Consider the following 25,058-nt stretch of genomic DNA (forward strand, 5'->3'; position numbering starts at 1 on the left):
CCAGAATATCAATATAACAGAATCATCGTAAACTGTGTCTTGTTTTTCCCAGTCCCGTGAACTGGCTAGCTGCACTTTATAATTTCCGCTGAACGTGATTCAGTCTCGCAGTACACAGTTCTCACGCTAACGCATACTTAGTTAATAGACATACCAATATTCATTTATTTACTACTTCGTATTCACACCATCATTCACCCATTAATTAAACAAATTAGCAATAATTAACGGAAGTCGCAATAATCGCAATAAATTGAGTTTTGTTTCCCAAATATAGGGTTATAACCACCTAATGATTTCATAGACCGTAAGATGCTGACACCTTTCGTTCATAGCCGAAACTACTTGCAGCTGGTACCGGATCCGGACGCATCTGTTATGCGAGACATGGTTCGTGTATGAAGCTGTCTGCGTGCTAACATCTCTTACTTACAGTGTCGCGCTACAAGGCGCTGTACCTCAGATCGACAACGAAATCAGAAAGACGATGAACTCAAGACTGATATTACCAGATGGTCAATTCTCAGGCGGCAAACTTCTATACAGAGGGGTTAGAGAAGCTGGTGCAGCGTTACAGAAAGTGTATATATGTGAACGACGATTACATAGAAAAGTAAAGTAGTTGTGTAGTTAAATATTACTGTTAGTAGAAACCTTTTGTCATGAGCTTATTTTTTATGAGTAAATGGAGCTTTGTTTTGGAATACGCCTCGTATTAATCTGAGACAAGCAGAACACTGTCAGTCATACTTTAAATGGAGTTCTTTAGTCCAAATCAGAGAGAGAGACCAGCACTTCCGAGTAAAAGGATACGCCACTCTGTTAGTTGAAGAACTGAAGACGATGCATGTATATCAATCTGTACAATACGATCTTTTATTCTCTAAGCAAATGCGAACTACTTTGGAATTACAGCTACTGGCAGTACTGCACTTCTTTTTATGTCTCCACCCTCTCCCTCGCACTGTCCACCTTTTCTTCGTCATAATCGTCGTCTTCTGCCTTTGATTCGGAGAAATATCCCTGCGACAGAATGCTGAGTCTTGCTGAGGAGAATTGGAATTCGAAACCCAGTCGGCCTAGTTTAGGTCTTAGGTGATGTTACACTGCAGCGGCCTTTCACCTTCCTAACGGATCTGACTGTATCAACATGAGTGTTAAAAGAGACATAAAGCCCAACACATAAATAGGCTGAAAGGAAAGAGCACATTTTGACTGTCAACGTTTGCTGACGAGTCGCGTTCACATTTTATGAAGCCCAGATTTCATAGTATTTCTGCTGGGGAAGTAAATGTTAAAATCTGCATTTGTTGTTACCCAGCCGTAGAGCTGACTCAGATGACCTCAAATAATGCGCACACTAATTAATCAGATGCTTTATCGTAACTAGTAAGCGCTGCGAGGTATTTACTCTCCGCTGTTATACCCTATGACGCGATTACACGCCACCCAGAAGCTTTGATGGCGACTGCAGCTCCCGGCTCACCTGTTGCCGCTGTTTAATCGGCGGGTCCCTGAACTTTGCCCTCTTTAGAAGGAGCAAACAGCAACGTGTTGAGTCTTGGGAGCACAATTCCTCCATCTGAGAGTACTTGTTGCTCCTCCACAACAGGTACAGTCTGCGATTTCAGTACATTATCTGTTGTTAGCGGACAGCTGTCAGATTACCTCATCTGTGATGGATCTCTACATCTCTGCCACCAGAATCGTGCCACACTGACGGAACAGATCACCGTCTCTCTCTCTCTCTCTCACTCTCTGTCTCTGTCTCTCTCTCTCTCTCTCTCTCTCTCTCTCTCTCTCTCTTTCACACACACACACACACACACACACACACACACACACACACACACACACACACGACTTGCTAATATCTCTGATGGCAGTTTTCCAACGCATCGTATCTTGACATGTACAAAGTGTCCCAAATTCATTATAATGAACATTCTGTAGCTCTGTAGTTGAATATTATTTTCGCCAAATTACATTACTTTTCCCTATTTGACAACTAGCTGTGAACTTTAAATTATACATAGATTAACAAATATTCATTGCAAGAAGAAAATGAGGAAGCGTGAAGAGTAGGATGGGTATGGAGAGAAGTAGTGCTAAAAAAAATAAATAATGTATTTGTTACCAGGCAGCCGCGTGGCTCTGCATAGCTACTCGACAAAGTTCACTGTTTCCCTTGCGGCCGTTTGGTATTGATTTCCAGTAAGAGCAGTAATTTAAACGGGGCAGAGGAAAGTAATAGCACGCAGCCTCCCGAGGAATTCAGTAAGATTATAAGAGCGGCTATAACGCACACCCACCCACCAACGCCTCCCCCTCCACCCCCCACCACCCCCCCCCCCCCCCACACACACACACACATACACACACACCACTTTCCAGCTCAATCTGAATGTAAAACATTAGTAAAAGACCCATTTCAGTTATTTAGATACGAATAGAAACGTTTACAACACATGAATGTGACTGTCGCTCTAAGGCCTGATATGTTGTAAATATTAGGCCTACAACTTTCTTTCCGCCGTTTTGCAATAGATGTCGTCAGTGGCAAGTGGTGGTGCAGATGGTAGGTTTTAAGTATACACAGTAAGCACACGACAACATAACACCATCAAAATATTAATCGATTTGTGATTGCATCATAAAGTTATTCTCGATTGAATTTGCCAACTTACGAGCCCAGTTCTCACCATTTGCGAGAAGTTGTAATTTTCTACTTTAACATGAACAAATCTGCGGCTAAGGCTCGTAAAATGCTGGGTAACACCTATGGTGAGGTGGTGACGCACCTTTTAGTGAAAGAACGTACAGAGAATGGTTTCAACGCTTCGCGAACGGTGATTTTGGCGTCGAAAACCGGCGTGGGAATGGCAGAGAGCAGGCTGAAATCGGCGGAAACAATCAAAGCAGACTGGTATCGAGAGAAACTGATGCGTCTGAGCTGAGCCTGAAAGACAAACTGCGCGAATACAGCGGTAGACATGAGAAAGTCATCTGGTAGCTTGACAATGCTCGACCTCACGTCGCAAAAGCCGTCAAAATATACTTGCAAAACGTTGAAATGGGAAGTCTTACACACCCGCCGTATCATAGAGATATTGTTCGCTCTGACTACCACGTTTCTCGATCAGTGGCAGACGGCCTGGCTGACCAGCACTTCCTATCATATGATTAAGTGCAAATTTGGATCGATTCATGATCTCAAAAGATGCCCAGTTCTTTCGCCGCGGGTTTCGTTTGCTGTTCGAAAGATAGGAGAAAGTAATGTCTAGTGATTGCCAATATTTTGAATCGTAAATTATCTGTACTTAATTTTGGAATGGCTTAATATTACATAGCAGCATCATATGCTGCTTAGCACTACTGAAAACTGGAAACAAAATAATAAGTAACTTTCTTCTTTCTAATTCTGTATGCTGTAACCTTATAGAGACTGTATTAGACCTCTTGATGCAAACTATACTGTAAGAGCAGGACGTGGCTGCTGGGCTTTACCGGAGTAACTGCAAATGTCTTCCGCCACGCACGTTAGAATTCTTAACTATAAGTATAAATCTCCTTTCGGAAGTCCGACTGCTTAGCTGAGTGGTAACGTGCATGCATCCCATGCAAGCGGACCCGGGTTCGTTTCCCGGCCGGGTTGGAGATTTTCTTCGTTCGGAGACTGGGTGTTGTGTTCTCATCATCATTTCATCCTCATCTCTGGCGTGCATGTCGCCCAATATGGCGTCGACTGAAATAAGTCTTGCACTTGGAGGCCGAACTTCCCCGGATGGGGCCTCCCGACCGACGATGCTATACGCTCGTTTCGTTTCATTTCCTTTCGGAACTGTGGCCTTTTAGCGTAGACATCCTCAAAATCGAAAGGGTTCCTTAAATTTGTATAAAAGATATTTTCTATTCAAGAAAATCATCAACTGGAGAAATTGGAAATTTTCAAGATGTCCACTGGACTGACAAGAAAGGAAACTATTTCATCTATATTATTTACCCTCATCTTATGTGAGCGTTTTAGAATCAAAGAAGAAGGGAACTTGGGGCCTAAAGTTTCCTCCAAGACGAAGTAATTAGAGAGGAATCACACGTTCGAACTGGGCAAGTATAGCATAAGAAATCAGTCGCGTCCTTTAAAAAAACTATCGCTTAAGCGATTCAGAGAAACCACGGATACCAAAATTTCGATGGCCGAACGCGGATTTGAACATCCAACCTCCCTAGTGAGACTCCAGTGCCTTTCCACTACGCCACCTGATGTAGTAGTTATATTAAGATTCTAATCAGAGGTCGCTCAGCACCAACTTCAAAAACCACTTGCATCAATCTACTGTAACACTGCTAAAATCATAGAACCTTTTTTTTAGGGGAAGGGGGTTCCAATTGATGAAGATATCAAGTTTAGAGGATTAGAAAAAAAACGAAGTACTGCAGTGTCGAAGATTAACCTGGTTTCGTCATACAGTAAGAATGTTAGAGGATAGACCTAATACAGCATCCTCTGGAAAACATGTGGGATGCTAGGAAGAGGAGGACGCAGAACTAGACGGCGAGGCAACGTCCAGCACATTGCAGCAAGGCTGTATACCAACAGCGACATGACAACTAGCGCACCAGGGCAGGAAGAAACAGATGGGGCTGGTAGACCAACGAATAAGGCTCTTGCCATATAAATGAAAAGAACTAAATAACCGTGATCGTTGCATACTATATGGCGAGGACAAAAAAAGTTTCCGTTTGAGAGCGTTGCTGCGACGTATAAGCAACGTAGTGCGACTCTGATACGAGAATATAAGCATCGATATGCAAGCAAGAGGTCTGGCATTCGCGTCTTACTGACTTGAACTACGGTGACCTTATTACCAATGCGTCCAAACAGGACCAACGTGTTGTTATTTTTTTTCTTGGCTGCCGAAGGACAAACACCGATAGACATTGATCGGAGAATGAAATTAAATTATCGTATGGCATTGATGGCTGGAAGTCACACCTAGGGAAGTTCGGGCACCAATTTGCAAGTCTTTTAAGTTGACGCCAAAGTGGGCGATAAAATGATGATGAGGACAACACAACACACAGTACCCAAGCGGAGAAAAAATCCTTGGCTCGCTCGAAAATCGAACCTAGGTCTGCTGCGTGGCAGTAAGACGCTTTGACCCCTATTTTTTATTCGTTGAATTTGTCCGGGGCAGACGTCCGTGACACTCGTTCAGGTTGTTCGTTGATCCGTTCACTAACTTTTTTTTATTACAGAGGGTAGCTAACCCTCTGACAGAACACGCTGAGCTACCGTGCCTGCTGTCCAATCGGCTAAGGAGGCGGACGTTCGGAGAGTGAAGAATGTGTACGATGTGAAAACCCGAATTATGGAATGGTGCGCCAAGTTCCGTGCTGGTTGCGAGAAGGCCCAGGTCTATCTGGGAGGCCAACCTCACCCATCACCCTACCTGAAATCGGAGACACTGGAGCACCCGCCCTATAGTCATGCGATTACCTCCCATTCGGTCCCTTAAAAAAGGCTTTGATTGGTCGACGATTCCTGTCTGACGATGGTGTGCAGCTGGTAGTTAAGGACTTCTTCACGTTGTAGCACATCATGTTTTACCAAATGGGTATCTTCATCCTGGTGCGTCGATGGGACGATTGCGTCAGTGCTGACGGCAATTTTGCCTGACTGACATACAGACACTAGACTGTGCAACCTGCGAACGGAAACTTTTTGATCGCCCCTTATACATTACTGTGCCTGTATGTTGAACACAGGATGAAACTGATATACACACATCAAAAAATATTTGATCACCTCGGTTCCGAGAGTTCCGGAACCTGTACAGAAAATTGGAATAGAGATCAACATAAACATCATTTCCGCCCTTTTTATTGCTCATGAAAACCACACATCGCATGTTGTACCACCATACAGCGCGACCTTCAGAGTTGGTGGTCCAGATTGCTGAACACACCGGCGCCTCTAATACCCAGTAGCACGTCCCCTTGCACTGATGCGTGCCTGTATTCGTCATGGCATACTATCCACAAGTTCATCAAGGTTCTGTTCGCCCAGATTGTCCTCAACGGCGACTCGGCGTAGATCCCTCAGAGTGGTTAGTGGGTCACGTCGACCATAAACAGCCCTTTTCAATCTACCCCAGGCATGTGCGATAGGGTTCGTGTCCGGAGAACATGCTTGCGACTCTAGTCGAGCGATGTCGTTATGATGAAGGAAGTCATTCACAAGATGCGCACGATGGGGGGGCGCGAATTGTCGTCCATGAAGACGAATGCCTCGACAATATGCTGTCGATATGGTTGCACTATCGGTCGGAGGATGGCATTCACGTATCGTACAGCCGTTACGGCGCCTTCCATGACCACCAGCGGCGTACGTCGGCCCCACGTAATGCCACCCCAAAACAGCAGGGATCCTGCACCTTGCTGCATCGCTGGACAGTGTGTCTAAGGCGTTCAGCCTGACCAGGTTGCCTCCAAACACGTCTCCGACTATTGGCTGATTGAAGGTATAAGTGATACTCGTCGGTGAAGAGAATGTGTTGCCAATCCTGAGCGGTCCATTCGGCACGTTGTTGGGCCCATCTGTGCCGCGCTATATGGTGAGTATAATCAATGGAATTTATGCTACACGATAAAACACACACTGTAAATCCAACTAGAGTTAGAGGTTACCGTTACGAATAACTTAAATTGGAATGATCACGTAGATAATGTTGCGGGGAAAGGAAGCCAGAGACTGTGCGATTTATAAGCAGAACACTTACAAAATGCAACAGAGACTGCTTACGTTACGTTTGTCCGGCATCCTCTGGAACATCACTGTGTGGTGTGGGATTCACATTAAATGGGATTGACAGAGGACATCGAAAAAGTTAAAAAAAGGGGTATCTCGTTTTGTGTTATCACAAAATAGTCGAGAGATTGCCAAGGATAAAATACGCGAATCGGAGTGGCAAGCAGGCCAGTGTGGCCGAGCGGTTCTAGGCGCTTCTGTCTGGAACCGCGCGACCGCTACAGTCGCAGGTTCTAATCCTGCCTCGGGGATGGCTCAAATGGCTCTGAGCACTATGGGACTTAACATCTGAGGTCATCAGTCTCTTAGAACTTAGAACTACTTAAACCTAACTAACCTAAGGACATCACACACATCCATGCCCGAGGCAGGATTCGAACCTGCTACCGTAGCGGTCGCGCAGTTCCGAACTGAAGCACCTAGAACCGCTCGGCCACGACGGCCGGCCCTTGTGGATGGATGTGTGTGATGTCCTTAGGTTAGTTAGGTTTAAGTAGTTCTAAGTTCTAGAAAACTGATGATCTCAGATGTTAAGTCCCATAGTGCTCAGAGCCATTTGAACTATTTGTATTAATTCAGATGGCTTTCCACCTTTATGACTCATTGTGCACTATAGCGACGCGCTTTACCTCATTCGGTGAATGACTGGAAGGGACATAGCCGAAATAAGTGCAAATGAAATAAACTAAGCGCAGTACATGCGCGATATCTCGTCGATATCTATGAGAAACCTATGTCGGGCGTTACTGCCAAGTAAATGAATTACCTTTAGCGGATTGCTTACGTCGCATATCGAGACGCTCTCTATGTTTTATGATTGGTCGTGAATATGCAGGGTATAAGAAAACGATTCCAACAAATTTCAAGCGATTGTAGAGGGGCTCTCCAAGAACAAATTGAGGATATGAACCTATGTGCGGTAACGACGTCATCCAATGACCTGGACGATCTGGCAGTGTCGGCAGGCGCTGAGCATGTGAATACCACGGTGAAGAAGTGTTACCCCTGACGTGGAGCGAGAGCTTTGAAGAAACAGTAGATCCCGTGCAGGAGTCTCCACCGTTAGCGGAGGCAACCAGCTGACGTCAACTTCTGCGTCGTGCGTGCGTGGGGCGCCGGCAGCGCCTGCTGCTGGCTGCCCCAAAATCTTCACAGCAGCAGGCTGTAGCCCTCGACCTCGCTGGGGCACAGCTCCAGGCGTACTTTATCGCGACACTGAATGCCAACGGGACCCGCCCACCCGTCGAGATCCACCTCCTGAAAGAAATGATATCGGCTCGAAACTGGATATTTCACTGTTACAGAAGGTGCAGTAAGTAGCGCTACCACGGATAGCAGTTCGATGCGGCTTTTCGCGGATGATGCTGTAGTATACAGAGAAGTTACAGCATTAGAAAATTGCAGCGAAATGCAGGAAGATCTGCAGCGGATAGGCACTTGGAGCAGGGAGTGGAAATTGACCCTTAACATAGACAAATGTAATGTTTTGCGAATACATAGAAAGAAGGATCCTTTATTGTATGATTATATGATAGCGGAACAAACACTGGTAGCATTTACTTCTGTAAAATATCTGATTTGAAGTGGAATGATCATATAAAATTAATTGTTGGTAAGGCGGGTGCAAGGTAGAGATTCATTGGGAGAGTCCTTAGAAAATGTAGTCCATCAACAAAGGAGGTGGCATACAAAACACTCGTTCGACCTATACTTGAGTATTGCTCATCAGTGTGGGATCCGTACCAGGTCGGGTTGACAGAGATCTAACATTCTGTGTGGTGTCTGTTCGTTCCATATCGTGTCTCCCTACCACTTTTGCGCAACGACGCTCTGAGCGTGTTTTTTAGGGAATTGGCTAGTTTGAACCTGGGACCTGTTGCTGGGAAGGAGACGCCAGACCACGCATGACATGTAGAGTTCAGAAGAGTTCAGTGAGAATAGCGATGATATAAACAAATACTTAATGTTTTCAGCGTCAGCTCCACTGCACTCCCTGTAAAAGAATCTTAATACTAACTAAATTTAGTGGAAGGGGTTCAAGGCTTTCCTATTTTTAGTTAGCTGGTAAAATAACGTCGAAAAAGCACTTAAGTTTACCATTGGAAATTTTATTCTACTCACAAAACATTGTTTATAAATTGCACTATTGATAAAAGGAAATGTTTTAATACAGGATGATAAAAACCAACTGCGTTCAACAAAAATGTGAACGAATATTCCATGAATGGGTTTCCAAGTTCTACAATGGATCGAAGGATGACCTATGCCATATCACATCTATAATCTAGGTTTAAATTAAGTTTCACAAAAGAGAAAACTATCAAAATGGTCTACAGTGACCCTCAATTATCTTTAATTACTTACCTAACTTGTCGTAAATTACAGTGGCTGATGTGGCTTCTCAATAACTATATAACAGAAAAGTCATCGCGTTTCAGATTTTTACTTCAAGTGGCAAATGTGAACACCATGAGCTTTAATTGACGATCGACACTAGTATTACGCAAAAAGTGGGTGTAACAGATGAGACTTCTGCAGTTCTGAGTGAAGCTTTATGCGCTGTTATGCGGCATTGCGTGCGTTCATTACCTTGTCGGTGTTCAGCAGGGTGCGGCGGACAGCACAGCTCCGCTCACCTCGCCGTCTCGGAAGCAACTCCTCCTAACTTCTCCTTACTACAATTTACCGAAGTTGGTTTAAAAAAACTATCTGGCTGTGTTTTCATCTGACCAATCAGGGTCTCAATGTCAACCTCAAGCTCCGCCTACAAAAATTCTGTCTATCCAATGAGAAACGTTATACTTTCCGTGGTGCGGCAATGTTTTTAAAGTTTGCAACGTAACAGAGACGCGAAAAAGTCTCACGCTAAAACTTGCACCTGGTGTGGTCCTTTTAGTGTCATCGTAAGATCTACACTGTTCTTCTGGAGGGCTCTATCTTTTAACATGGGCTGGGGGGTGGTCCTGACGTAACAGAGACGCGAAAAAGTCTCACGCTAAAACTTGCGACTGGGTTGTGGTCCTAGCGGTTAGCTGGCGACGTGGGTGTCCGTCCCTTATCGTAGGGCCTTCCAGCTTAACACGGTTCTGCTCTCGGCTTCTGTTCTCGTTTCTCCCCTCGGAACTGCGTCTGTCTCACGGTGGGAAGGTATGACATGCATTTAGGCATTCTTGTGTTAGTCTGTGGTATTCCATTTGCTCACCCATTACTCGTATTACTTTGGTTAATTTAATGTCACGATTTATTCGGAGCTATGTGACATACTACTGGATTTGCTTATCATGTCAGGGTTTTCATGGAAGGTGTTGGATTTGCCTGACACCTTACAAGGAGATAGAGAAGATCCAAAGAAGAGCGGCGCGTTTCGTCACAGGGTTATTTGGTAAGCGTGATAGCGTTACGGAGATGTTTAGCAAACTCAAGTGGCAGACTCTGCAAGAGAGGCGCTCTGCATCGCGGTGTAGCTTCTGTCCAGGTTTCTAGAGGGTGCATTTCTGGATGAGGTATCGAATATATTGCTTCCGCTTACGTATAGCTCCCGAGGAGATCACGAATGTAAAATTAGAGAGATTCGAGCGCGCACGGAGGCTTTCCGGCAGTCGTTCTTCCCGCGAAGCATACGCGATTGGAACACGAAATGGAGGTAATGACAGTGGCACGTAAAGTGCCCTCCGCCGCACACCGTTGGGTGGCTTGCGGAGTATAAATGTACATGTACAGGATACGACATCTATGCCTTCATGGCGATCACCTTGGCAGTGGAGTGGTGGTTTATGTACGAGAAGCCATCCTGATTAACGATATTATGTATCTCCCGTCTGACAGGGGTGCTGCATTTACAGTTCACTCCATGCGCCTTTTGAAATCGGGCAACGGCGTGAAAGGGCACGATTTTATGCGGAGGAGGTTGCCCCACAATTCTTACATCACGTGAACATGTTTTGTTTGGAGGGAACTTTACTTGCGTACTCGGCCGGAAAGTTCAGCGCTCAAATTTTGCAGGAGCTACATCTCATTGTTTGCGAATTAACCTTACGCGATACCTCGAAGGTACAGCTCGCGCACGATCCGGGATAGGTGTTTTTCACGAGTCATTCGGCAAGTCAGTTACACTGCATTTAAGGTCTTCCGTGGGCTGGTTGATTCGGTGCTTGATGTCAGCGCTGGCCTTGGGTGTTTGACTATTGCGCGTACAGTTGCACATTACTCCTTTCCCGCCAGGAGGTTTGGGGGAGTCGGTCGCCATGGAAACCCAACTCTCAGCATCTGCAGGATCCTGATTGTTGCTGACGTATCACTGATACGTGGACAAGGTGTGAATGGCGTCTCCTATGCTGTGCATCAGTAGTGGAGTTGTTGTTGTTGTGGTCTTCAGTCCTGAGACTGGTTTGATGCAGCTCTCCATGCTACTCTATCCTGTGCAAACTTCTTCATCTCCCAGTACGTACTGCAACCTACATCCTTCTGAATCTGCTTGATGTATTCATCTCTTGGTCTCCCACTACGATTTTTACCCTCCACACTGCCCTCCAATGCTGAATTGGTGATCCCTTGATGCCTCAGAACATGTCCTACCAATCGATCCCTTCTTCTAGTCAAGCTGTGCCACAAACTTCTCTTGTTCCCAATCCTATTCAGTATCTCCTCATTAGTTATGTGATCTACCCATCTAATCTTCAGCATTCTTCTTTAGCACCACATTTCGAAAGCTTCTATTCTCTTCTTGTCCAAACTATTTATCATCCATGTTTCACTTCCATACATGGCTACACTCCATAGAAATACTTTCAGAAATGACTTCCTGACACTTAAATCTATACTCGATGTTAACAAATTTCTCTTCTTCAGAAACGCTTTCCTTGCCATTGCCAGTCTACATTTTATATCCTCTCTACTTCGACCATCATCAGTTATTTTGCTCCCCCAAATAGCAAAACTCCTTTACTACTTTAAGTGTCTAATTTCCTAATGTAATTCCCTCAGCATCTCCCGACTTAATTCGACTTCATTCCATTATCCTCGTTTTGCTTTTGTTGATGTTCATCTTATATCCTCCTTTCAAGACGCTATCCATTCCGCTCAACTGCTCTTCCAAGTCCTTTGCTGTGTCTGACAGAATTACAATGTCATCAACGAACCTCAAATTTTTTATTTCTTCTCCATGGATTTTAATACCTACTCCGAATTTTTCTTTTGTTTCCTTCACTGCTTGCTCAATATACAGATTGAATAACATCGGGGAGCGGCTACAATCCTGTCTCACTCCCTTCCCAACCACTGTACCACAGTGGAGTAGTGGCTGGAATATGCTAAACCGATGCTCAGTCGCACATTCATCACTTACACCAGGAAGGTGGCTGCCTAGCACAGGCACACTGCAGACTTCTACTTCACCGCCGTCCGCAACCTTGATGCTGAGACACCTTTCACGGAATTAAAAACTGAACGCAGCGTGATGAAGAAGAAGCTACTAGCGACTACTCACCGAAAACAATAGTGCGTTGAGTGCGTGCCTGCAAACCTAATGTGCTGTGGTGGGAAAATTCTTCCATGCATCGTACTGTGCACGATCACACACACCGCAGATGAAACTTAGTCACCGAACTCGTCCATCACCGTGCGTAACGGGTCATCTGCCAAGCGGACATACTAGACAGTTTTATCGAACATTGTCATCGAGTCTGCCGTTCCGATGATGGGGCCGTCTTGGACTTAGATCCTATCGCAGTGGACGTTCCACGCGCTCTCGCGGTTGAGGCGTGGGTTAGGTTAATGGAACCTTTCACGTTCGTGGAGGTCACTAACGCTATCTTCAGGAAATACGACGGCCCACTACCGCCCTATCACCTTATACATACGGATTTTTGCGCTGTTATTGGCGGGTCGCTGCAGGCTCCTCTGACCTGCTGTCCTCTCCGCCGAGTAAACGACGCCAGGCGGCACAGTTAACTTCAAGACAGCCAATGGAGGCTGTCGAGACGTGACTGTACTGGCAGAGGCGTGCAGACTTCATGCGGCGATAGCAGCCGAAGATTTTGACAGCGAGTTTGTCTTGATGCGCCATGTAAAATTTATTTTAAATCTGTGGTTAGATCTTGCGGGACCAAACTGCTAAGGCATCATTCCCTAAGCTTACACACTACTTAATCTAACTTAAACCAACTTACGCTAAGGACAACACACACACCCATGTCCGAGGGAGGCATCCAAACTCCGACGGGGGGAGCCGTGCAAACCGTGACGAGATGCCTTAGACCACGCAGCTACCTTGCGCGGCGTACGCCATTTATTTCTACATTCTGTCTTAGAACGGATGGGCTCCCTGTCCGGTTCATCATCGTCCTTCGGCGGCTCCTTGGCAGCGGGCGTTTGTTGGTCCAGGTCAATGGGTGTGTGGCGGGTGCGATACCGATCCAACGCTCGGACCGCCAAGGCTGCCCCCACTATACGTGTACCTTCATGCAGTGGCGCTGGAGCCGCTCGTAGGCTCGCTGACGGCGCCTTGTCTGGACTCTCCCTATGCGGTTACACCTTATGGTGTCGCGCATACGCAGATGACCTACAGCTGCTGGTTCGTTGCCGGGGAGAGGTCGTATAGATCATCGAGACCATTTGCGGTCATTGCAGGACTGCTAGAAGTATGACGAATGTGTGCAAATCTACGGCGCTGTCTATTGGTTGCGGGCTTCCCCGGCAGTATCTGGTGCTCCTGCCCTGTGTTCGGCGTCTCCGCTATCTTGGGATCACTTTTACGTCACCGAGGCGCCGTACAGCGGCGGTCAGCTTTCGTCAAATTTTGAGAATTATCCGTATAATGATCCGTCACATCCCCCTAAGCCGCCTCTATAGTTTTCAGCGTGTTGTCTATCTGGATGCCTATATGGCATCCAGAATGGTCCATACTGCGCAAGTTGTACCGATGCCGATTCCCATAGGACGTTGTATTCAAGCGGAATTCGCATATTTTCTGACTGCTTGGTCCATCTTCTTGTGACACATTTATTCGCTGCCCTCGTGCAAGAGGGATTGGTCTCACGTACGTGCCACTCTACATGGCCACAATGTATACACAATGGTGTGATGTCGAGGCCTCCATTACGCACCACTTATTTGCCGTCCTTGTGCCAAAGTTCCTCTCCCCGCTGGTGCCGGATCGGTAGTATCATGCCGGCGTTTGCACACATAGCGTTGTGGAACTTAGTCATCTCGCGTCGAACTCCAACGAACGCGCCAGCCGCCACCAAAGGATTTCTACGTCTTTTCCCCCACGTAGTGTCGCCAGTAATGTCGTAGAAAGCAAGTTCCCATTGTTGCAGTGGATTGTGATTTGACGGCACATCCATCACAATTTTTTGCCGACTCGTATCTCGTCGGCTTGGTATTGTGCGACCTGTGGGAAGTATCCAGCTAATTAGCTGTTCCATGCCATAGGACTGGCGGACTCATCCCTCTGCGCCTGTCGTAGTATCTACGATGATCATCACTGATTCAACTGTGTAGCCGTTGTTTTCTGAGAGGCCCCGTATGTTATGGGCCCAGAGTCCTTTCTTTACCCAGAGGTGGAATAGTTTCCTGCCTCAACGTCTCGGGCGGTTCTCTAGATAAAAGACTGGACCTTGGCACACCTATATGGGGATGCTCATCACTCGCGCCTTGACTTTTGGCAGTACTTGCAGACTGCACAAGCGGAGGTTGCGCGCTGTTCCCATTACCGCGCGTATTGTTCCAGTTATCTTAACAGCGTTTGTACCACGCCACCACTAAGTTGTCGTGTTCCCGGCGTGGCAGGCGAACGCCCGATTCGGAACGAAAAATGGCGCACCTACACCTTAGACTCGGCCCGCCCGCCATGCTTTATCGCCTTACGGGTTTTTCAGGATTCCGGATGAGTTTGTTTCCTCAGTGTATACATCTGCAAAAACTAACTAACTAAAATAAAAATGAGCAGTTTGAGCGTGCAGCACAGCGATAGGGGGGGGAGAGCTATAACGTCCAGGCCCTGGGGATTCGACCCTGTACACCTTGTCTCCTACAGCATGTAGCTGACTGTGACGCTAAAAAATAAGTAAAAAATTACAATAAATAAAAAATAAAAAGATAGTAGACCACATTAATGTGAAAGGTAAAGGTACCGGGTTGGAATCCCGGTCCGACACACGGTTTTATTCTGTCAGGAAATTTCACCCTCTATCCTTTTCTGTCTGAACTGTTCATTGTCCTCATTTCACTTCCATGCAAATACCTCCCAGACAAATACCTTCAGCAAAGATTTGCTGACTCATAAGTTTATATTCGATGTTAAAAGACTTATCATGTCACTAACGCTTTTCTTGCATTTGTAGGTCGCCATTTGATATCTTCTCAACTTCGGCCATCATCAGTTATTTTGCTGCCCAAATAGCAAAGCTCATGTACTACCTTTAATGTCTCACTTCCTAATCTAATTCCCTCTGATTAGACTGATTTAATTCGGTTACCCTCTGTTACTGTTGTTTTACCTTTGATGATATTCATGTTATAACCCCTTTCGAAGACAATCGCCATTCCGTTAAACTATGCCGCCAAGTTCTTTCCGCTTCTCATCTAACTACAAAGTCATCGGCAAACCTTATTCATTTCTTCTCCCTGAATGTAATTCTCTTTTGAAATTTCTCCTTGTTTTTCTTTTCTGATTCTTGAATGTGCAGATTGCTTTCCCAACTACTGCATTTTCTTCATGTCTTTCAATTGTTGTAGCTGCAGTCTGGCTTCTGCATAAGTTGCAGATAACGTTTCACTCCCTGTATTTCATTCGTGGTTTCTTAAGAATTTAAAAGAATATACATAACATAGGGTTCCATACTCAGGGGATGAACGTTGGGGAGCAGAAGCAGGAATAGTGCAACGTCGTCCTCGGCAAGATTCTGGTGGCAGTGGTTTGCCATTGCCTTCCCTCGTCGTGGGTGTATCTGTGTCGTATGTATGACTGTGATGTGTGTTTTTGGGTGGTAGGTTTGTGTTGTTATAGATAAAAGGAACTGAGAGGGTGAAATCCGGTGCCGGCACATAGCCAATTCTTTTAGAATTGCACCAACGGAGGCGCTGAGCGTAATGTCACCATCCAACGGGCGGATAACCAACTACAGCGTCATATGGCTTCACTTCATTAGACTCTGTGGAGAGGTTTGGGATTTAATTCAGTGCAAAGTGGTGATCAGGATGTTTACCCAACCACCTCTCCTCCCCGTGCCAGCCAAATATTGGCACACTACATTTTCCATCACCAGCATTCGAATCGGCTTACCTCCGAGTCGAGCACCACTGCACTAGCGTACGTAAACGTCCTATGCTAGGGATATATTTTAAAGTCAGAATTGTGTAAAGCTGTCTCTAAATGAGCAAATGCAATAGACGTATGTTCGGCTTTCTTTAGCCTATCTTCTGAGGTAAGTCGTAAGGTCAGTATGGCCTTGTGTGCTCCTACATTTCTCCGGAACCCAACATGATCTTTCCAGGTGTCAGCCTCTATTAGTTTTCGCGTTCTTCTGTAAACACAGGGTTTATCAAAAAGAATCATCCGATTTGGCACGTCTATATTTCTGAAACTAATAAACATGTGCAATGAATTTTGTTTTTTGATGAACGAGAAACTCAAAAAGTTTTTTTATACCTTTCCATAGGTGTTCAGTATGCACCCCCTTGAGATGCACGGCATATTGCAATGCGGTATTCAAACTGTTCCCACACTGCAGCGAGCATGTCGTGAGTTTCAGCTTCCACAGCTGCTGTTATGCGATGTCTCACTTCAACCATTGTTGTTGGTAATGGAGGCACATAAACAGAGTCTTTTATAAACAGCACAATAAATAATCAGTCAGTTGCGGTGACCTTGCAGACCAGTGATGTAAGGCTGAATCATTTGGTCCAGTGCGACCGATGCATCGTTCAGTAATCGTATGATTTAAAAATTCACACACTTCCAGATTTCATTGTGGCGGTGACCCATCCTGTTGGTAAATGAAGTCGTTCGAATCAGTATCCAACTGTGGAAAAAGAAAGTTCTCAAACATATCGAGACATGTGCTTCCTGTAACAGTGTTCTCTGCGAGGAAAAATGGACTACACACCTTTCCCTGTGAAATTGCACAAAACTCATTAAATTACAGTCCCTCTCACGTTGTACAACTCCATGTGGTTGTTCCGTATCCCATAATCTCACATTATGACGGTTCACCTTTCCATTTAAATGGAATGTTGCCTCGTCACTAAACAGCGTGGAAGAAAACTGTCATCCTCCATGTTGTTAAGAACTAAATTACAGAAGTCGACGCGTTGTTGTTGGTCACCTTGACGAAGAGCTTGCAGCAGCTGAATTTTGTATGGTTTCATGTGTTAACGTCGACGCAACACACGCCAGACGGACATCAGGGCATACTGAGCTGTCGAGCTGCACGGCGAAGGGATTTCTAGGGACTCCTTGTGAAACTATGGCTGATGTGTTCGACGTCTGTGTCAGACGCTCGGGGACGGACCGCCGATTTGCCGTTACACAAACAAACCGTTTCTCGTAATTGTTGATGCCATTGTCTAATGCGCTGTACTGTAGGAGGCTCACACCATACCTAGTACGAAAGTCACGCTGAATAGTTAATACTGACTTGCACTGCGCAAAACGTAGAACACAAAACGCTTTCCGTGTCGCGACACCGTTTTTACTAGTGAGCGCCCACTGCTGCTACCTATCAGGAACCACGTAAAATTTGAAAGTTTACTGTTTCCAACAGTACCTTGTTCACGCACATATCTCAACTAACATTATAGTTATGTTGTTTTTTTTTTTTTTTTTTTTTTTTTTTTTAAATCGGATGATTCGTTTGATACACCCTGTACAAATGGTTGAAATGGCTCTGAGCACTATGAGACTCAACATCTGAGGTCATCAGTCCCCTAGAACTTAGAACCACTTAAACCTAACTAACCTAAGGACATCACACAGATCCATGCTCGAGGCAGGATTCGAATCTGCGACTGTAGCAGTCGCGCGGTTCCGGACTGAAGCGCCTAGAACCGCTCGGCCACCGCGGCCAGCACAACCTGTACACTTGTTGTGATGGAAATCCGCTCCTGACTGAGTGCAAGTGCAGCTAGGTGCTTTATCTATGTTAAGACAGTATGTTTGTTGGCGCCGCCGCCGCAGGAGGGCGTGGCCAGCCCCGAGGCGCAGCGGCTGAAGGCGCTGAGCGCGGAGTCTCTGCGCTCGGTGAGCCCGGGCAGCGACAGCGTCTTCTACTCGGAGGCGGGCGAGCTGAGCAGCAACACCATGACCGCCGCCACCGACACCGCCGCCGGCGTCGTCTGCCACCACTGCGGCCGCGAGGTCGCCGTCCTCTCCGGGCCCGAGGTGCGTACCTCGCCTCGCCACCACTCACCGCGAGTCCACTGACGCGAGTACGGTTCAGCTGGCGTTCGGCCGAGATCGGTAGATTCCGTCGTCCTGACAGGCTAATCTGCAGCGTAGCGCGAAGTCTAGGTTAGGTTAAAAGGTGATAACTCTAAGTCGGCGAAGCCAACGAATGTAAATTACAAATAAATTTCGTGGAAACAGATTAACCTGCAGTTTAACCTACTGTTTACGTTCGCAACTTATCTATTTGTTAGATTTCAGCCGAACGCCAGTTGAACCGATCTGCTTTTAGTTGCTCGGGACGTTTGTCTGCCATACATCTACTCGCACAAAAGCTGCTGAAAAATACCGGAGCCACTTTGCAGGATACAGTACATGCTCTTAATATGGACCACCCTTTACATATTTATTATTGGTAGTAGAGACACAGCCCGATTGGCACAATACAAAACGTCTCAGTCAAACATGAAGTGAGAAATAAAAGTTGAGAATTAATGTTACTTGTAAATACAAATTTCTGCAACCAGTCACATTTATTATGTTGTAGATTCCCTTACGTGCTTTGGAAAACTGTATCTCCATTATCAAATGTATTATTTCAATTAACAAGGCATCTATATATTGGCTGTACAACCTTTGAATAACTTGTAATACTGACTGGAATCAGAAGAGAAAAAAAATAATATTTCATATTTATCTGTATATTGATGTCATACACTATAATTGTAAGTAAACTATATCCCTTCTTCTCTGCCATTCTTTTGCACAATTTACATTATACTGGGTGCAAACGAATACTGTTTCACAGTGGTATAGTGTGAGTCCAGACATACAATTTCAGGACACTTGTCGTATGTCAAGCCGGGAAGCAACCTCAAATTGGCCTACAAAGGGCATTTAGCTATCTCGCAAGTGTGGCGCAAGATTTTGGAATATCCTCTCGCCCTCTTACGCTACCGGCTTACTCGTGCACTTACCAATCGTAAAAACGATGACTGTAAACTTTTGCTCACTACTTTTTTAATTTTGATAGCGTAAAATTAACAAATAAATCTTTTTCTGTCTGTGGCTTTCTTACTGTTTGACCAATATGGGTGCAAGGGTTAAGGTTAGATCGAATTACAAAATTATTTTTTTAATAACTTATTCAAGATTCATTGTTTATTTACTACCCTCACAGAAAAGGTTATGTTACTCATGTTAAAGAAAGCCGGTAGCAGAAGAGGCAGAGAGGATATTCAACATCTCGTGTGACGCACATGCTCTGTAGCTTTAGTTTCGGCGAACCACATTCCCACCTAGCGCCATCTATCCGCATTCACCGTCCATGTCCTTCATGCTCGCTAATTTTAGATTCCTGCTTCAAGATCGAACGATATTTTACATTCGCAGTGAAGATGGTGGATTCATTGCCCATCGAAGCGAATCAGTTATATGTATGCGTGATGTCTGTTCTTTCGGACGGGTCAGAAAGAACAGACACCGGGTGGTGTCCGAGGCTGTGATCCATATTACGTAATTTCAGGTGAAAGGGGGACGAAGGAAAGAAAGAGAAGGAATTGATGATGTCAGCCGCATCGGTACTTCATGCGGAAGAATCAGCGACGACAAGTGAAAATGTGTACCGCAGATGGACACGAACCCAGGATCTCCTCCTTATTATGCGGTTGCGTTAACCACTGCGCCGCCCAGATACATTGTTTATGGCGTTTGGGCGGACTGTCTCGGCACCCTTCGTGGCCGACACACATCCACACCTAGCGCCACCTATCTGCTGTCTCTGTCCGTGTCGTTCTTTCTCGGTACACTGAGGTTCCCGCAGAAGGTCGAAAGAAGTTGTACATCCGCATTGAAGGTGGTGGATTCATTACCCATCGAGGCGAATTATAATATGAATGCATAGTGACTGTTCTTCCGGAAATGCTGATTCGCCTCGATGGGTAATGAATCCACCATCTTCACTGCGGGTGCACAATTTCGTTCGACCTCCTGCAGGAAAATCAGAGTAGCGAACATGGAGGACTTGAACACGGATTGCGAATACACTATGTTATCAAAAGTATCCGGAACCCACAAAAACATACGTTTTTCAAGTCAGGTGCATTGTGCTGCGACTTACTGCCAGGTAATCCATATCAGTGACCGCAGTAGTCATTAGACATCGTGAGAGAGCAGAATGGGGCACTCCGCGGAATTCACGGACTTCGAACGTGGTCAGGTGATTGGGTGTCATTTGTGTCATACGTTCTCTGCCTCTTTATGACTGGGTGTCGTGTGCTGTCCTTAGGTTAGTTAGGTTTAAGTAGTTCTAAGTTCTAGGGGACTGATGACCATAGATGTTAAGTCCCATAGTGCTCAGAGCCATTTGAACCATTTGTGTCATACGTCTGTACGCGATATTTCCACACTCCACTGTTTCCAACGTGATAGTGAAGTGGAAACGAGAAGGTACAAGTACAGCACAATAGCGTAGAGGTCCACCTCGTCTGTTGACTGACAGGGACCGCCGATAGTTGAAGAGGGTCGTAACGTCTAATAGGCAGACATCTATCCAGACCATCGCACAGGAGTTTCAAACTGCATCAAGATCCACTGCAAGTACTATGCCAGTTAGACGGGACGTGAGAAAACTTGAATTTCATGGTCGAGCGTTGCTCATAAGCCACGCATCACGCCGGTAAATGCCAAACGACGCCTCGCTTGATGTAAGGAGCGTAAACATTGGACGATTGGATAGTGGAAAAACGTTGTGTGGCGTGACGTATCAGGGTGCACAATGTGGCGTTCCGACGGCAGGGTGTGAACGTCATCTGCCAGCGTGTGTAGTGCCAATAGTAAAATTCGGCTTGTTTTGAACAGTAGTGCTACGGACAACATGACTCGTGCATATGATGTTATTTATATATATTTCACGATGCTGGTGCTGATTTTGCATTTAACATTTGACGATGCCACTATGGCTGCAGTACATTAGGATTTTGTTTTTATAAAGCAGGTATACCTTTTCATACTTAAAGCGCACAAACGCATATCAGTAGTACTTTTCATTATTGTCGATTTATTGTTTTTAAGCTGTAGACAATCTGCGAGTGTGTTTATGTTTTTTCTCATTTTTTGCTGCAGATCTGATGATGGTCATTATAGACCGAAACCGGTAATCTGTTAACAAAAAGTTTGTGACCATAGACGTAAATTAAAGGAAAGTCAAACTTCTATAATATCATTGGTGAAAATTGGCAATTGAACCTAAATAACGAAAAGTGTGAGGTCGTCCACATGAGTGCTAAAAGGACACAATAAATCAGTCAAATCTAAAGGCCGTAAATTCAGCTAAATACCTAGTAATTAAATTACGATCAAGTTAAGTTGGAAAGAACACATCAAAAATGTTGCGTGGAAGGTGAACCGAAGTCTACTTTATATTGGCAAAGCACTTACAAGGTGCAACAGATCTCCTAAGGAGACTGCCCACACTACGTTTGTCCGTCGTCGTTTGGAGTATTGCTGCTCGCTGTAGGATTAACGGAGTACGGCAAGAAAGTTCAGAGAGTGGCAGTACGTTTTGTGCTATCGAGAAATAGGGGAAAGAGCGTCACGGACATGGTACACGATTTAGGATGGTAATCTTTAAAATAAAGGCATTTTTAGTTGCGTCAGAATCCTCTCAGGAAGTTTCAGTCACCAGCTTTCTCCTTCGAATGTGAAAATATTTTGTTGACGTCGACCAACATAGCGAAAAACGACCATCATAATGAAATAAGCCAAATCAGGGCTCGCACGGAAAGATACAGGTGTACCTTTTTTTCCGCGCGCTGTTCGCCAATGGAATAATATAAGATTAGTGTGAAGATTGTTCGATGAACCCTCTTACAGGCACTTAAATGTGATGCAGATCTAGATGAAATTTGCATGGGAACAAATGACATTTATTGGCGTGAAATAATTGTAAAAAAAATCCGTTACATTTATGGAACACCACCGTTAGCCAGCTGATGGCTTGACACTCTGGCATGAGATCTCTCTCTCTGTAACGAACAGGTTCACACTCAGTAATCTACCACAGTCTCCGAGGACACAGGAAGATGCTAACTAGGACTCCACACCTGGACCCTGGAACGCATTTCTCGTTCTCTCAGTCTTGGGTATTGCGCTAAGTCATTTGGCTGATGACGAAGAATCATCTACTACCGACTTCTTACGTACACACGCCGGTCGGGGTGGCCGAGCGGTTCTAGGGGTTACAGTTTGGAACCGCGTGGTCGCTATGGTCGCAGGTTCGAATCCTGCCTCAGGCATCATGGATATGTGTGATGTCCATAGATTAGTTAGTTTTAAGGAGTTCTAAGTTCTAGGGACTGATGACCTCAGAATTTAAGTCCCGTAGTGCTCAGAGCTATTTGAACCATTTTTTTCTTACGTATACAACGAAGACGCCACCGCCCCTCCAGAGGCCACTCAAACTCTCCACCGCACAGTGGCTGTTGGCCAACTGCCCGATTTCGGCAACTCCCTGCCACTCGCGAAGTTGTTCAACAAATAGGGTTTTTAGACAGTCAAAATAAGGAGCAGAATGTAGAAATTTTCATTGGCCATTCCCTTCACTCGCTTACTTGCCGCGCTTCTGTAAGGTGCAGCCCCCTAGTGGAACATGAAGAACGTTTTCTGCAACAGCCGGCTTGGGGAATTTCTCTTCGTGAAAACCAACCTAGTCGGCACCAACAAAAAAAAAGAAGGTTCAAATGGCTCTGAGCACACATCCATACCCGAGGCAGGATTCGAACATGCGACCGTAGCAGTCGCGCGCTCCCAGACTGAAGCGCCTAGAACCGCTCGGTCACCGCGGCCGGCGGCTCCAACAGGAACCCGCATAGAAGCATTAGCAAAAATGCAGCCCATCTTCTAAGGGCTGAACGAAAAGCCCTATTCCCCTGCCGCCGGAAACTGGCTGAGACGGATAAGATTCTTCCCGCAAACGTTACGTCATTCTGACGTCACACGCAATAGAGACGACTGTAGGAACTCCTATCGACGTTTCGCCAAGGAACAGTTTGGGTGTCAGATCCACTTCCAGCAATTTAAGCTGTCTTCTAAGGTTTCTGTCTAACCACGCAATCGGAAGTCACCACATGTTCGGAAGTAAAGAGTCAGATGTTTATAACAAGGAAGAAAGTGGATTTTGTTGGTGCTAGATTCAGTCACAACAATTTAAGCTACCGTCTTAGGTTCCTGTTCAACCGCACACTCAGAAATCGCTAAATATTGATGGCATTCTTCGTTTTCTAATCAGACGGAAATGTAAATAACATCGAATACTGGTGAACTTCTGTTACATTCATAATACAGTCCCAGAATCCCTTAATAGCGCTAACATGAAATAAAAAGTATTTGCATGTGGCGAGATGCAAACCTACAGACCTTTTGACTCCAGAAACCATGATGTTATCGATTACTCTACTATTCTGTCATGTAAAATTAGTCTCATGTCTTGGTTATCATGGTAACTCTTGCAGGCTTGTATGACTGGCGCGTTGCTAACTGAGATTCAATGACAATGGTGACGTGCCTGTGATAAATTTACAGTGTTTAGTTATCTTGAGACGGCATACTGAAAATTATAATGCAAGGCGGTTTCATGCTTTATTTGTAAATCATTGATAATTGCAACTCACTCCTGAGAGAACATTCTTATGTGAAGGCATTAACCGACGATAAATAATTATGTGACTTTTAGTTATAATAATAATAATAATAAATCATTCCAAGAATGACGTGTATTTTATAAATATTCGCTGTATGTGCATTAAGTCTTGTGAGAGGCCCATATCGAACGCTAATGAAAGCCCATATCAGGCCTTGCTGTTGTCGATATTGCGCGTGACGTCAAAATGACGTCACGTATGCGAGAAGTGTTATGAAACGAGCGGTACCCGGCTGAGACGATAACAATACCGGAAGAGCACTTGAGCTCTTGGACATCTAGGAGAAGATGCGCTACCATTATAGCAGGCACGTCGAGCGCACTTGTCTATTGTACTCATTTTGTGCACTCCAGGCAACAGCTTCTTAAAGTCTTCGAGTCGGAGATTTTTAGGGCCGCTGCACGTCTCGTTCGAGTCGACGTCGCCGCCGTAGAAAATCAAACGGTTCGTTTGGCGCAAGGTTCAAATGGTTCAAATAGCTTCAAGCACTATGGGACTTAACATCTGAGGTCATCAGTCCCCCTAGAATTAGATCTACGAGGGTGAGTCAAATGAAAACTTTAAGCTTCTAATAACAAATGGCCTGTAGGTGGCAGCATAGTGCAGATGCACACATACCGTCGCAGTATCAGTATAAAGATGGCCGCCCCACTTGCGACTTGCACCAGGGAAGAACAGCATTCTGTAATTCGGTTTGCGCGTAGTGAAAGTGTGAAACCTATTGAAATTCATCGACGAATGAAGGTTCAGTACGGTAATGTACGTTTGTCACAGCAGCAAGTTTACGAATGAAGTAGGAAGTTCGCAAATGGTGTGACTTCAGTGGAAGATGATCCTCGTCCAGGTCAGGCACTACGAGTTGTGACTCCACAGAACATTGCAACAGTTGAAGCCATAGCGAAGGAAAACCGCCGAGTGACACTGAATGACATTGCAGCACGTTTACAGATTAGTCATGGGTCAGCACACCACATTGTGCATGATGTGCTCCAGTTTCACAAAGTGTCTGCAAGATGGGTGCCACGGCAGCTGACTCCTCAAATGAGAGAACGACGTGTTGATGCTTGTGAAAAACTTCTTCGGTGCTCAAGAAGGTGATGGCTTCCTTGCAAGAATTGTTACTGGGGACGAAACCTGGGTTCACTTCCACCAACCGGAAACGAAG

At 45.4% G+C, this 25,058-nt stretch overlaps 1 protein-coding gene across 1 annotated transcript in view; it reads left to right on the top strand.

Annotated features, from left to right (window-relative positions):
• The window catches only part of LOC126456455 (uncharacterized), a 478,332-nt gene that overhangs the window by 305,881 nt on the left and 147,393 nt on the right, over nt 1-25,058 (top strand). Inside the window, exon 22 of the mRNA XM_050092205.1 lies at nt 17,958-18,191. Within this exon, the coding sequence (XP_049948162.1) occupies nt 17,958-18,191 (234 nt within the window). The remainder of the gene's footprint in view (nt 1-17,957; nt 18,192-25,058) is intronic.

The sequence above is a fragment of the Schistocerca serialis genome, chromosome 2 (assembly GCF_023864345.2).
Source record: "Schistocerca serialis cubense isolate TAMUIC-IGC-003099 chromosome 2, iqSchSeri2.2, whole genome shotgun sequence".
NCBI lineage: Eukaryota > Metazoa > Arthropoda > Insecta > Orthoptera > Acrididae > Schistocerca > Schistocerca serialis.